The 12,543-nt window shown below is 49.6% G+C and overlaps 4 protein-coding genes across 4 annotated transcripts; 1 reads left to right on the forward strand and 3 right to left on the reverse strand.

Annotated features, from left to right (window-relative positions):
• Window positions 1-247: 247 nt before the first annotated feature.
• VFPPC_00783 (anthranilate synthase component I) lies at window positions 248-2,015 on the reverse strand (the record flags this gene model as incomplete). The annotated part of the gene is made up of 3 exons (XM_018280737.1): window positions 248-424; window positions 498-1,907; window positions 1,998-2,015. The coding sequence occupies 3 exons, from the start codon at window positions 2,013-2,015 to the stop codon at window positions 248-250; spliced, it is 1,605 nt and encodes a 534-aa protein (XP_018149036.1).
• A 3,170-nt stretch (window positions 2,016-5,185) lies between these two features.
• VFPPC_12896 (hypothetical protein) lies at window positions 5,186-6,676 on the forward strand (the record flags this gene model as incomplete). The annotated part of the gene is made up of 1 exon (XM_018290673.1): window positions 5,186-6,676. One exon carries the CDS (start codon window positions 5,186-5,188, stop codon window positions 6,674-6,676), a length of 1,491 nt encoding a protein of 496 aa, XP_018149037.1.
• A 441-nt stretch (window positions 6,677-7,117) lies between these two features.
• On the reverse strand, window positions 7,118-7,648 carry VFPPC_17370 (hypothetical protein; the record flags this gene model as incomplete). Its single annotated transcript, XM_022429083.1, has 1 exon — window positions 7,118-7,648. The coding sequence occupies one exon, from the start codon at window positions 7,646-7,648 to the stop codon at window positions 7,118-7,120; it is 531 nt and encodes a 176-aa protein (XP_022285900.1).
• Window positions 7,649-7,999: 351 nt separating this feature from the next.
• Window positions 8,000-9,682, reverse strand: VFPPC_00784 (ankyrin repeat-containing protein; the record flags this gene model as incomplete). The annotated part of the gene is made up of 1 exon (XM_018280738.1): window positions 8,000-9,682. One exon carries the CDS (start codon window positions 9,680-9,682, stop codon window positions 8,000-8,002), a length of 1,683 nt encoding a protein of 560 aa, XP_018149038.1.
• Window positions 9,683-12,543: the final 2,861 nt, after the last annotated feature.

A 12,543-nucleotide genomic window follows, 5' to 3' on the forward strand; every position in this document is an offset into this window, starting at 1 on the left:
TGTATAGCTTAAATAGCAGCAATCAGATTTGAACTCAACGATTGTCTCGCATGTGATGGGCATGCCGCAGTGTTCAACACCTATGTGTTTCCAGTAGTCTGTTATTGTCCTAAAAGAAAATTATCCCACGCAATCTTGTTCCACATATCCAGTGCCAGTAAAATGAGCATTCAAAGGCAGGAGTGTCAACAGGCAGCATTCACATACAAGACAGGCAATATCTAGAAGGAAATCCCAATTTTACCATCTATTTGCAATAAATATCCGTCAGTGTATAGCGCCATCTATTTGGTACTTTTAGCAGCCTGTTGCTGCTGGTAATATAACTCCTCTGCAGATTTAATGCACTGCATATTAGCGCCAAGTTTGTTGATTGTCTCCATCCACTCATCATATTCATCCGAGTCAAAGACGATACCGCCGCCTAAGAACCCAATCATTAGTAAACACGAACACAACACACAAAGGGAGAGTAAAAGCAACAGAGACATACCAGCTTGAAGATAAGCCACCCCATCCTTGACCATCATTGTCCTCAACGCAATACAGGTATCCATTGCACCCTCTACCGAGTTTCCACTCTCATCCTGGCTGCCGTAGCCAAAGTATCCCACCGCACCAGCGTAAATGCCGCGCTTCTCCTTCTCCAGCTCGGCGATGAGTTCCATGGCACGAACTTTGGGTGCGCCGGAGACAGTGCCAGCCGGGAAGACGGACCTGAATGCATCGAAACGTGTCTTTTCTGGCCGCAAGACGCCTGATACCTGTGAAACGAGGTGCTGGACGTGGCTGAACTTTTCGACAACCATGAGGCGGTCGACACGGACGGTAAAAGGGTCTCCCACGCGGTTGATGTCGTTGCGGGCGAGATCGACCAGCATGACGTGTTCGGCACGGTCCTTGAGTGAGCTGCTTAGTTCGTCTGCTAGTTTCTGGTCCTCTTCGGGTGTCTTGCCGCGCTTGACGGTACCAGCGATGGGGTGTGTGATGATTCTGCCGGCCTCACTCTTGACGAGGAGCTCGGGTGATGCGCCTACAATCTGAAAGTCCTTGCAGTTGACGTAGAATAGGTACGGCGACGGGTTGACAGTTCGAAGGTGTCTGTAGATGTTGAAGGGGTGAAGGCTGGTAGGACGGGCGAACCGTTGTGACGGCACGCATTGGAAGATGTCGCCTTTGACAATGTGCTCCTTTAGCTTGGTGACGTGTGCTTCGTAGCCCTTTTGGCCAATGTTGGAGGTGGCTTCTTGTCCCAGTTCGATGGGTCCTTGCTCAGGGAGTTCAATCTCCGGCGAGTTGAGCACGTCGACCAGTTCGTCAATGGTGCTCTTGGCCTTGTCGTAGGCCTCTTGTAAGCCTGTCTTGCCGTCCTCCGGTACCGCAACGTAGCTTATGACCTTGATGATGCCGTAGAATCTGTCAAATGCGACAATGGTGTCGAAAAGCATGAAGAGCGACTCCGGGATCTTGAGGACATCCTTCATTGGCCGTGCCGTCTTGGGCTCAAAGTACCGGACACAGTCGTAGCCTACATAGCCAATGGCACCGCCCGTCAACGGCGGCAGCTGCAGGCCGGGAACGTGAGCGACGACATGCTCTGCTAATTCCTTCTCCAGAGCAGGGAGGGGATCTGTCTCGGGTCCGTAGCCTGGTCCGGTGGCGAGAATCTTGCGCGGGCCGGCGCCAACGAAGCTATACCGACCAACTTGTTCTGTGGCGGCGGACTCGAACAGGAATGAGTACTCGGACGAGGAGTGTGCTGAGATTTTGAGATATGCTGCGGATGGAGTGATGAGGTCGGAGGATATCTGGCGGTATATGGGGATGAGGGTCGGCTTCTTTCCGGGGCCGGTGTGAGGCTTCTCGATGATGGACCGGACGGTGTCGAGGGTTGGGACGATGGCTCGCTGTTGGGCAGGTTGAGTCAGCACCAGGTTTCCATTGGGCATTTTTTGAGCCTGCAACGAGGTGTCTGGGCTTTTGTGGTTGAAGGGTGCACTTACTGAGCCCGCCATGGTCGATTGCTGCTTCGTGCTGAAAAACGAAGCGTCTGAGAGGTGGTGGGTTACGGGATGTGGTGTTGAGAATTCGAGGTTGGGCTGAGATGGCGGGAGGCGAGAGCTCGAAATATTTCTTACATGTATCGGCACTGGTCAATCAACGTCGCTAAGTTGTCTGTCATTGTGTGGAGGGGCACTTGGTCAATCCAGATGTCTCACCGCGGGGCAAGACAAGAGGTACATATACATATCACAATACGGTAGATGCTGCGTATATCAAGTAACGCTACTTCTCGAAACAGTCAGAGCTTACCCACGCCTGCGCCCTGCGACTTCGGAACTAGAACACAACATCTACAACGATTCAATGTTCAATCTTCTGTCATCCGTCGTTATTTTCATAGCTGGCCCCCAAAAAACCCGGTTACCATAGGGAGTGCTACAATTGCAGAAAAACAGCTCTATTAACTACGTCTACTAACGAAGCCACCATCATTAATATTATGTATCCAATCTACATCCAATGGAAAAGCAAGTTTACCCTCTGACCGCCACGAGCATCTCATCCTGGGCATGACAGTGTCAACCCAGCACATCTATATCGGGAAATAACACCTGCAAGCAACGACACTTACGCACAATGTAAACTCCTCATCATCATCTAATGATAAAGACCCAAATCTCCCCACCACGCACATCTAGTCGCATTAACCCTACTCGACACAACCTTTTCCGCCGTCGACGTGATGTTGACCAAAGCTCTCTGCATACCGGGGTGAGGAAAGCGCTGGCCACTCTTCATCACCGGTACTCCATTCTGCACAAAACTGACAATGGCGGTTTGCAGACTATCTTGAGCCTCTGGGCATGCGGCGGGAGCATACGGGTTGTTGAAGGTATAGCCCAGATCCTGAACATGGAAGCCAGGAGATACGCCAAACTCATCTAATCACCACGCTCGTCAGCACCATTTTTCCAAGTTTTCCCAACCTGTGGACAACTTACATGCATATCCCTTGTCCTTGGTAACTCTGCTGAGCAAGTCATAATTGCAATCGATGACAGCCTCGCTCCACAGCCTCATCTGCCGTGTATCATAATCAACATATCCCAAAGAGCCGTCAAATTGGGGAGGATACAGCGTCTCAGCAAGATACCCCTGACTCTTTTCAGAAACTCCCGTCACAGACCTAGCCAGCCAAGACTTGAACTGCTCCTCCGTCTTCACAGTCGGATCAAAGAAAAAAGCACCCTCAAACATGTTGTGGCCTGTCAAAACCTTGACAGAAGGATCAAGACGGCCCTGTTTGACGATACTAATTGGCGATTGAGTAACATAGTCGCCGTCGATAACGGGTCCGTAGATGTAATTGATGGTTGGAGCGGCACCAATTTGAGCTGCGTTGGCTGTAATAACAGCCTTCTCATCCATTTTGCGCGCTTCCTTCAAGGTGCTGACGTTGAGATACGTCAAGAACTCGCCAAAGCTGGATTCAACCTCCTTGCCAGACGGCATGTAAGCGGGACTTTGGGGAATTGCCTGAGCAAAAGGACTAGGTCCCTTGTCTCCTCGAGCTGCCATATGCAAGAGAATAGAGCCCCCGCCACCGGATTCTCCCATGACCGTCACTCTGTCCTTTGCGCCGCCAAAGAGATGAATGTTTTGTTGGACCCATTCCAGCGCCATTCGTTGGTCAAGGAGACCTGCGTTGAGATTTCCATCATTCTTGACCTCTGGGCCGGCAAGGAAGCCAAGAGCGCCCAGACGGTAGTTCAGTGACACAAATATCATGTCGTCCCTGTTTTTGGCAGCGTGGATAAGTAGGCCGCTTGGGTCGAAGCCCGGCTGCGGAGTGCCTTGCTTTGAGCCCAATACATAACCACCACCATGAATCTATCGCTGTATTAGCAAGCAACATCTCTACCCGAGAGGCCTTGTGAAACGTACCCAGACCAGAACGGGAGCCCCATGGCCTTTACCCCCTCTCCTCAACGCCTTCTTCGGCACATGAACATCTAAGAATAAGCAATCCTCTGAAGCACCTTCGTTTGGATCACCCGGAAACACAGTTCCATTTAGAATAGCCTCTTCCCACTCCTTCAAATCAAACGGCTTATTCGGGTTGGAAAACTTCGCAGCTGGCACAAACGCCTTGCTCTGCCAAACGGGAATGCCCTGGGGACACATTCGGAATTCCGCGCCGGTCTGAACGTGGGTTCTGTTTCGCTTGGGAGGGAGAGGGGCGCGGAAGCGACGGACTTCGGTTGGATTCTGGGCATAGCGGATATTTTGAAATTTATAGACTTGGGTTGTCTCGTTGTAGGAGAGTGCTTGGTGGCGTTCCTGGCTTGTTCAGTATTTGGTTTGGTTATGGGAGGCAGTTGGACTTACATATCCTAGGTCGACGATTGGGAGGCATGTTGGGTTTGTGGTTGGGACGGCGGATGCACTGAGTGTGAGGGAGAGAGCTAAGAAGCCGTACATGAGTGTTTTCATGTTAATTTGCGATTAGGGATTAGGGATGTCGGTATGTAGTAAGAATGTAGTCTGTGAAGTAGATGCTTGGTTGATCTTGTCGTTTGTTGACAATGTCCGGCCAGACATGCCCATCTTTATACTTTTCAAACTCTCCATCCCAGAACCAACTATTCATATCTCATCCCGCAAATCAATCATCATATTTCCCAAAAGAGTAGTGTATCTCAATAAAAAGACAAGCACATCAGCATCATCATCCTAGTCACTTACACAGCCGCAACTATCTCCGAAGGATCGATCGAACTAGTCCAAAAAGAGTACTGTATGTCCCAGAATGGTAAGTGGCATTTGTATTGCTCCGATGAGCAGAACACCACACTCCCGGCGGGTGAATTATTGTGGCTAAGGTTAAATCGGCGGAATTGATACCTAAACATCATGCCGTGATTTATCGATTTTATTTTTAGACGCTCAATCTTCCATATGAGTCGTTAGAAGGTTCGTGGACTTCTAGAAGAGTTTGTGGTTGGCGGCCATGAAGCGTAATGCATGTAAGCGCTAAGAATGGACGACTTCAAACCTGATCTCACGGGATTTTAGGATCACTCATATGAACCTCATACCAACATGACCACGATTTCATTGCCTGCTGGCATTCGCAATAAAATAAGCCAGTGACAGCTAGCATCGTGACCAACCCCCAGCAATGGAAAGCCAACTCCTCTTCATCAACAAAACCTCATCCTCAACCCTCTCAAGCAAGCAAGATGAAAAGGCCAAAATCCTAAGCCACGTCCAGTCTAAACGTCGCAAAGCTGAGGCAAAATCCAAGTCCGCCGAGCCCTGGACATCATTCGCCTCCATAATACCAACAACTCGTACCAAACCCCCAAAGCAACAGAGCAACTCCAAAGCAAACACTGTCACACATCACTTCCGTCTCCCATCCTCATATCCCTCTTTCAACGCCTCGGACCCCTTCCACTGTACATCTGTCCATACCACTCCCAACACCCACATCCTCCTACAACACACCTTCAGTCTCGCCTCCCGCTCCAACTTCCTCGCCGAAGCATTCGCCCCCTCGGCCATCTGCTCCAAAGGCCGGCCCATCCGCCACGAGGCCATCTTCCACGCTCGTTTACGGCAATGCATCCACGACCAAACGCACATGTATGCCACATTGGCGTACGGCTCCAGTCTCCTCGGCTGGATGATGGGGCGCTTTCAAACCCACCCCCCAGAGTATTTCCTTTCCATGGCTCTGCCGTCTGTGCGGAAGAGCTTATCTGCGGATTGTCAGGTTGACAACTGGCTCTTGTTATCGATGTATGCGCTTGCCGTGACGGAAATGTGGAATGGCATCCCGTCCATGTGGATAGGGAACGAGCGCTACGGAACAGTCATGCGGATGAGCCAGTATGGTTTCGCGGCATGTAGGGTTCATCTACGGGCGTTGCTGGCCCTGGTTTTGGATAATGGCGGTTGGGGAGCGTTTGATCCGTATGTTTTGGATAGTGTGTTGTTGGCGGATAAGTATCTCGCCGTGAGCGACATGTCACTCCCTGTTATACCGGTGACTTTTGATCCGGGCCCTTTGTCTGCACTGGAGAGGCAGAGATTGGGAAGTACGGAGGATGTGTCGGAGGAACTTGGTCAGGGTATTTTGGAGGAGACTGCGAGTCTCGTTCTGAAGGGGGCTGTGGCAGACTTGGTAGATTATTGTCAGACGGCACAGCAACGTTGGCGTTTGCCTGGGATGGATGACAGTACGGAGGCATGGCTCTTTCGACGACTGCAGGCACTTTTATACCGTTTTCTGCATATGTATCACGATGCTGAGCTGGGGTTGGGTGATAAGCGCGTGTGCGTTGCGACATTGACGTTTATTTTTGGCTCGATTACAGGGAAGGGGCCCCAGGTTAGTGCTCAGCAAGTGGCGAGGACTTTGTATGCTCATCTGTTGGTTGGGGACTGGCCGAACAATGGCCTGCATCTGTGGTATTTGGTACTGGGGGCCATGGCGTTGGGTGAGTCGGTGGAAAGATCGTGGTTTATGAATAGACTGAGAGTATTGCGTGTCTGGGACCTGTCCAGGGAGGAAATTGCAATGAAGCTGAAGAAGTTTCTGTTTCTCGAGGTCAAACAAGGCGCACAACTGACAGCGTTGGTGGCAGAGCTTGGACCAGATAGATGATATGCGGTTGGTTCAGCTCGTGTAACCATGTTGCATATCGGGCGTGCAGATTGTTGATAAATAAACGCATAAACCCGCTGTAGTCTGCAGTCTTCTAATTCCAATCTGTTCCTTGCATGCAGATTCCGGCCAACAAACAACATTAAAGTTAGCTCTCCACCCCCAAAGCCTTGACGCCCACGATCCGGCCATCTGCACTCGACACTACCCAATACTCGGTCCTAGTCTTATCTCTTACGACGCTGTAAACCCTCACGTCATTACCCTTGGTGGCCTCTCTCACGGCCTCAATCAATTTGGTATACTGGCCCAGTGAGTCCCAATCGACCGGATCCATGATGCTAATGTCGGCGTTGTCAGCGTCCCAGTGCTTGATGAGCTTGGCGAACTCGGCTGTAAGCGATGTTAGCATGAATGCGTCGCCACTGAAATAATTGACATCTAAGCGAGAACAAGACAAAAGCGATGAGATCGAAACGTACTCTCATCTGGTAACCCATCGCCGCTCCACTTCAGCGAAACCTCTTCAAACGGTTCATCCGCATCAGTCACATACACCGCATCCTGGCACGCATCTCGAATGACTTTGGGAGCTTGCGATCCTTCGTCCATGGTTTTGAAAGCCGTCTTCTTCTGAGCACTTTGCTTTGCTGCGTAAGCGTTTCCGTCGTCGAGATCCTGATTCGCTTTGTCGAGAAACGCCATGTAATCTTCGTCGCTGGCCATACTAGTACTGTGACAGTCGACGCGGACGGTTTCACAGCGCGACTCGGTTCGTGGATGTGGCAAAGAAATGGCCTGCGAAAGATGATGGTGAGGGGCTGTAATCAAGACGGAAGCTGTGCGCTTTCCGGATAGCTTGAGCGAGTCACTTCGCAGTTTGTCGAAACCTCGGTAACTTGTTCGAGCCAATGATGAGGGCTGCAAAGGATATGGATGGTAGTGCTTCAGCGGCCAAATGCTTCTATACATTCACGGGCGTCATGGAAATAAAGAGAGGTAAGGAAGTGATGTTGCTATTCTCAATTGAGTTCGACATCTGATTTCGTTTCCGTGACGAACTAGCGAGTGGGGGTGACGTCAGAATTGGAAAACGGGCAAAATTCAAGTTCAGGTTATTGAAATGTCTAGCTGAGTTTAAGTTGTACCACAGCAATACCCACTCGACCGCACCTTCCGTTTTCAATTCCCAGGTTTTTTTCAACCCCACGAACTTCAATCCATATCCAACCTGACGCAGGCTTTGACACCCTGGGTTCATCTTCAACCGCTTCGTCTACCTCCGTCTTCTTTTCTTCCGTCTTTGAGAAGCTTGGTATTGCGTCAATATCGCTCCAGTGTTAGATTGAATGTGTGTGAGCGTCCATCCCAGCGCACAGCTCCAAACTCGACAGCAAGTAAGGGTGGCAGTCGCAACATGAACGCCAGAGTAAGCCAAACGTCCCCCAGGGCCGCCTCTACGTCGAGAGAGTCCTTCCAGCGGACATTGTATGCGTATCTTTGACCTTTGCTGGAGCAGTAAAAGTCAACTTCGTCTATCAGTTCTGCCAGAACTTTGTTCGCCGAACTAGCAAACGCCTTAGTCAAGTCAAGAAGGCGTACGCAACGGAGTCTAGCTTGCGAGAAACACAGCTCAAGGGCGAAATGCATCGCCCGGCCGTCCTGCCCGGCTGTCCACTCAAAAACGGCATAAGCGTACAAGTCATTGTGTCTTACGATGGCTGACCTCCAATCCTCGGGGACCGTGGGTCTCAGTATATCAGATACTTCGTCGTATTCCCAGGCGTTGTCCGGAAACCCTTCCTTCCATTTCCAAGGCTGTAGCTTGCCATGCACATCTCTCTGTACATTCCGCAATACGACACTACATGGCCTTAGAGTCTGGCTCTGCTTTGTCAACGTCAGCCGTTTTATAGGAGGCTCCGGCTCGAAAGGCGCAATCCGCCGTGGTGCAGTACTGGCTCGTTCGTAACGGTCCGCCTCAAATCTACTCTTTACCAGATCGATACCGAGCCTGTAAAGCTTCTTATCAACGAATTCGTAGCAGGAGGTGACCATATAAACGTCACCTACCGCTGCGGATCCCAAATCACTGTCCTGTGAGGTAGGTAGATTTATGGTAATGCCTTTGTTGGAAATGGACACCTCCCCAATTCCGAGACTCCTAGAAGCTGCTACACGACCGCAGGCTGAGAAGTATTTCGGCGATGGAGCCAAGACGCCAATGTGCTGCTCGAGACAGGACATGGTAGACGCATCCCACGCAAAGATGGATTGATCTTCGCTTTCCTTGAGAATCTCTTCTTGCAGTCGAATGAACGCCTTGTCGCCTTCGCCATACAAAAGTGGCATATTGACGTTAAATAACCCTAGGAGGCAATATGCAATGTCCTCTGGGCGCGTAGTTTGTCGATGCGCCGCCCAAGAAAGTATTTGAGCAACGGTAGCCATTTGGAACTCGCCATCTTTAAGTGCGCGACTCGGGATCCTAGTCACCTTGGATATTCTTCTCGATAGCCCCTTCCTGCTCCCAATGTAGTGCCAGCGTTTATCGAAGAACTGGACCTCAGTTGGTGCGAGGAGCTCCTGCAAAGTGAACCCCCTCGTGAACCATCTCGCTCCGGAAAAGTGCGAGCGAACAGGTCCTCCGTCATACTGAACGTCGTCAAGGAAAGCAAAGCATATTTCCGACTCGCGATACCAACGAAACATGGAGTTTATTGCCTCTGAAAGCTCCGCGCTGCTGGTCTTGTCGATGCAGCAGGTGTCTACCCACACGTACTGCACAGGATTCTCCTTTTGCTCAACCTGGTACTTCTTTACGGCTTGACAGAAGTCCAAGATTTTGATCCATCCTTCTTTTCTGCATGTTGTGCGGAAATTGGGGCTATTTAACTCTTGAAGAGTTATCTCCTGCTTTCCCCAGGTGTGAGAGAGCGCTATGTAGGGTGGTGGTGAAGCAACGAATTCCTCAAGCTGGAGGGTGTCAATGTGGAGGAGACGCATATCTAAGGCCGGAAATGGTAATTTGCCTTCAATCAAGAGTTGTTGCACTAAACAAAAGGGTGTGGTATAGTTGATGCTGACTCCTCCTCATCAGAGCTGGAAGTCTTTAGCCTTTAGTGAGGCTGTGAAGTGAGGCGGCTTTACGTTTCATGGTTGGCGATGTATGGGCAGCCTTGTTCCTGCGTCACGGCATATGATTGGCCTGCCTGTACTGCATTGAAGTTATTCTTTCCAAGTTGCCCTTTGGCTTCCTTTGATATTGTTGGAATCGTTGCACTTTGGACTTTCTGACAATGGCGATGCCACCTCTACGGGTGATTCTGCGACCATCAACATGCACTTGACGATCAGCTTAGCACTCGCAAACTACACTCTTGCCCAATAGGCAGCAGGCTATATTGGTACTAATTTTCGTTCAAATCTGACAAATGTGCAGCAATGCAGATTCCACACGTCTTTGTTTCGCGATCACAGAGAGCTCAACATGGCCGACATCGCCACCAGGACTGACTATTAACACTACGAAGAATATTACCACTTCATTTTCTGTACACTAATCTATCTAGCTTCAAACAGACTTTTATCCAACACTAGAAAGTCAACCCATCAGAATGCGATATTTAAAAAGTACCAGTCGTGGTGCAAACAACCTGCCTTGGTCAACGATGTCGCCTGACAACATTGACGGCCGTAAACCTCTAGATAAGTGGTTTTTCGGTTGCTAAGTTGAAGATGAACATTTAACGAAAACGGCAAGTGATAATGAAGAAGTAATATAACTGGCTGAAGAAAATAATGCTTGCCTCCTTATAAAGTAGCAGCTATACACAAACACGCAAGTCTCGCATCACTCTCGCCTTGCGTAACACGTCAAATATAAACGGGCATGGTAATTGGCCCGCATGGAGATCAAACCGAGGCGATCGACCTATACAGAGTCTTTTTAGGAAACACTCTTCCCGATAAATAATTATCTATATTATCAGCGCACTGGCCTCGTGAAGAAACTCCCAATTGCTGCGCCACGCAATATACCCAATACTGGGAACGACCAAAAAGGCAGGTTATACCATAACTCGTGGCCGCGAGAGACGGAAGTTCAAGTATAAATGTAACTACTAGCCAACTCCAGGATATCTCTTTATTCTGCAAAGCAATCAACTCTAGTATCGTCTACAAAGAAATCTTCTCACGCAAAGTCGCCTACAGAAAGTCGTCAACAAGTTTCTCTAATACTATATTATCTACATACAGGAGAAGAGTTTCCCCATGTGCCAAATAATTGAAACATTTACAGGCCCCATGGAGCCAAAATATTGCATTGCTCACGTAGTGCCGTGTGTAGCAGTGCAAACCTCTGCCATAGAGCAAGCTGAAGGGAAAGATTTTCTCCCAGGAATGACCTATGCGGCAAATACTCCGTCGAATGTGATCAGCGCCATTGAGCCAAGACCAACATTACGCCACAAATTCAGCCGACGACAAAACCCATGATTCGTAAGACAGTATTGTCTGCTATAGATGTCTAATGTGCGTCTTTGGCTGAGAAACTAATGAATAGGCGCGTTGACTAGGGTTGAGATACCACTGATGCCGTTACCTAAGGGATGGTCATGTTCATGTCCCTGGAGGATATTCCGGGCGGCAAATAGAATGGTGTATATGCCATCCAAGTACTTGCGAACACGCCGGTAAGTTTATTTACAGTACTCACCTAAAAGAATGGCCACAGTCTTTGACTGCACACTATTTAATCTGGAAGGAGTCAGAATCAAATGGAGTGTGTGCCGCCTGTGGCGGCTGTAGTGAAAATATAAACAATCTCGGCCCTTGCTGGTGCCGTAAGCGAAATATGAGGCGGATGTCGTGATACAATTCAGCTATGTTCAAGGGATATGTGTGGCTTGACCTTGTTGATGACGAAGATGCGTATTGTTCTTGAAATGGTATTGCGTCATCTACTTCATATGAGTTACTCTTCGGTTAAGTCATCTTAGGGTACAGTATTTTATGGTAGCGTAATATCAGAGTTGGTCAAACACGTATTTTACTCGACGATTAGGATGTTCCCTCTTGTTGCCGTCGGTACAGTATTGTAATCCCGTGTGACACGTCTTTCGTCCTGACGACCTTCCTCCTAAACACTCTTACACCATCATGGGAGCCAAATTCAGCTGCTTGATATACACCGACAAAACACTCTCAAGTTGGGCTCCAGGGAAAATATTGCCAAGTCACAGCTCATCCCCTAGTTCACGCCTAAAACCTACAAAGCAATTCCACTGGCACCAATCTCAACACCACAAGCCTCAAATCATCCGTCAGAAACTCCAGCTCGGCCCATCGACAAGCATCCGCGATAGTCCGCAAGCCACCAACATCGCACCACATCACAAAAAGCACATCACCATCCGAATAACCAGTTCTAGACCCTCAGCTTCTCACCCAAACAAGTCATTCCAGCCGGAAACCCCATGTGAGCACTCACCAATCCTCCACCACGCTTCCCAGGCTTCCCAGGCTTCCCAGGCTTCCGCCCCCAAAGCCAACATCTACCCGTTTTCCCGCCATGCAGATCGCCAACTTTATTGATGATGCCAAATACGCCCCAATGGTGCAAAGGGTTGGCGAAATGGCGACATTCGCTGGCCCAATTCGCTCACGCTGCCAAGACCGGCTGACCGTGCCATTTAAGCTGGATGCCAAGCTTTTGTGGTCTGGCGGATCAAACAGCCACATTTTTTTTTTAATATTGGCGCCCGTCTTTTTTATCTGTGGATGGGAGGACTTACACCACGATATGGATGGTTTGCCGTGTTTATCATGTTGGTGCTGATGGCTTTGGGGGAATATCTTGGCGA

The sequence above is a fragment of the Pochonia chlamydosporia genome, chromosome 1, assembly GCF_001653235.2.
Source record: "Pochonia chlamydosporia 170 chromosome 1, whole genome shotgun sequence".
Lineage (NCBI taxonomy): Eukaryota > Fungi > Ascomycota > Sordariomycetes > Hypocreales > Clavicipitaceae > Pochonia > Pochonia chlamydosporia.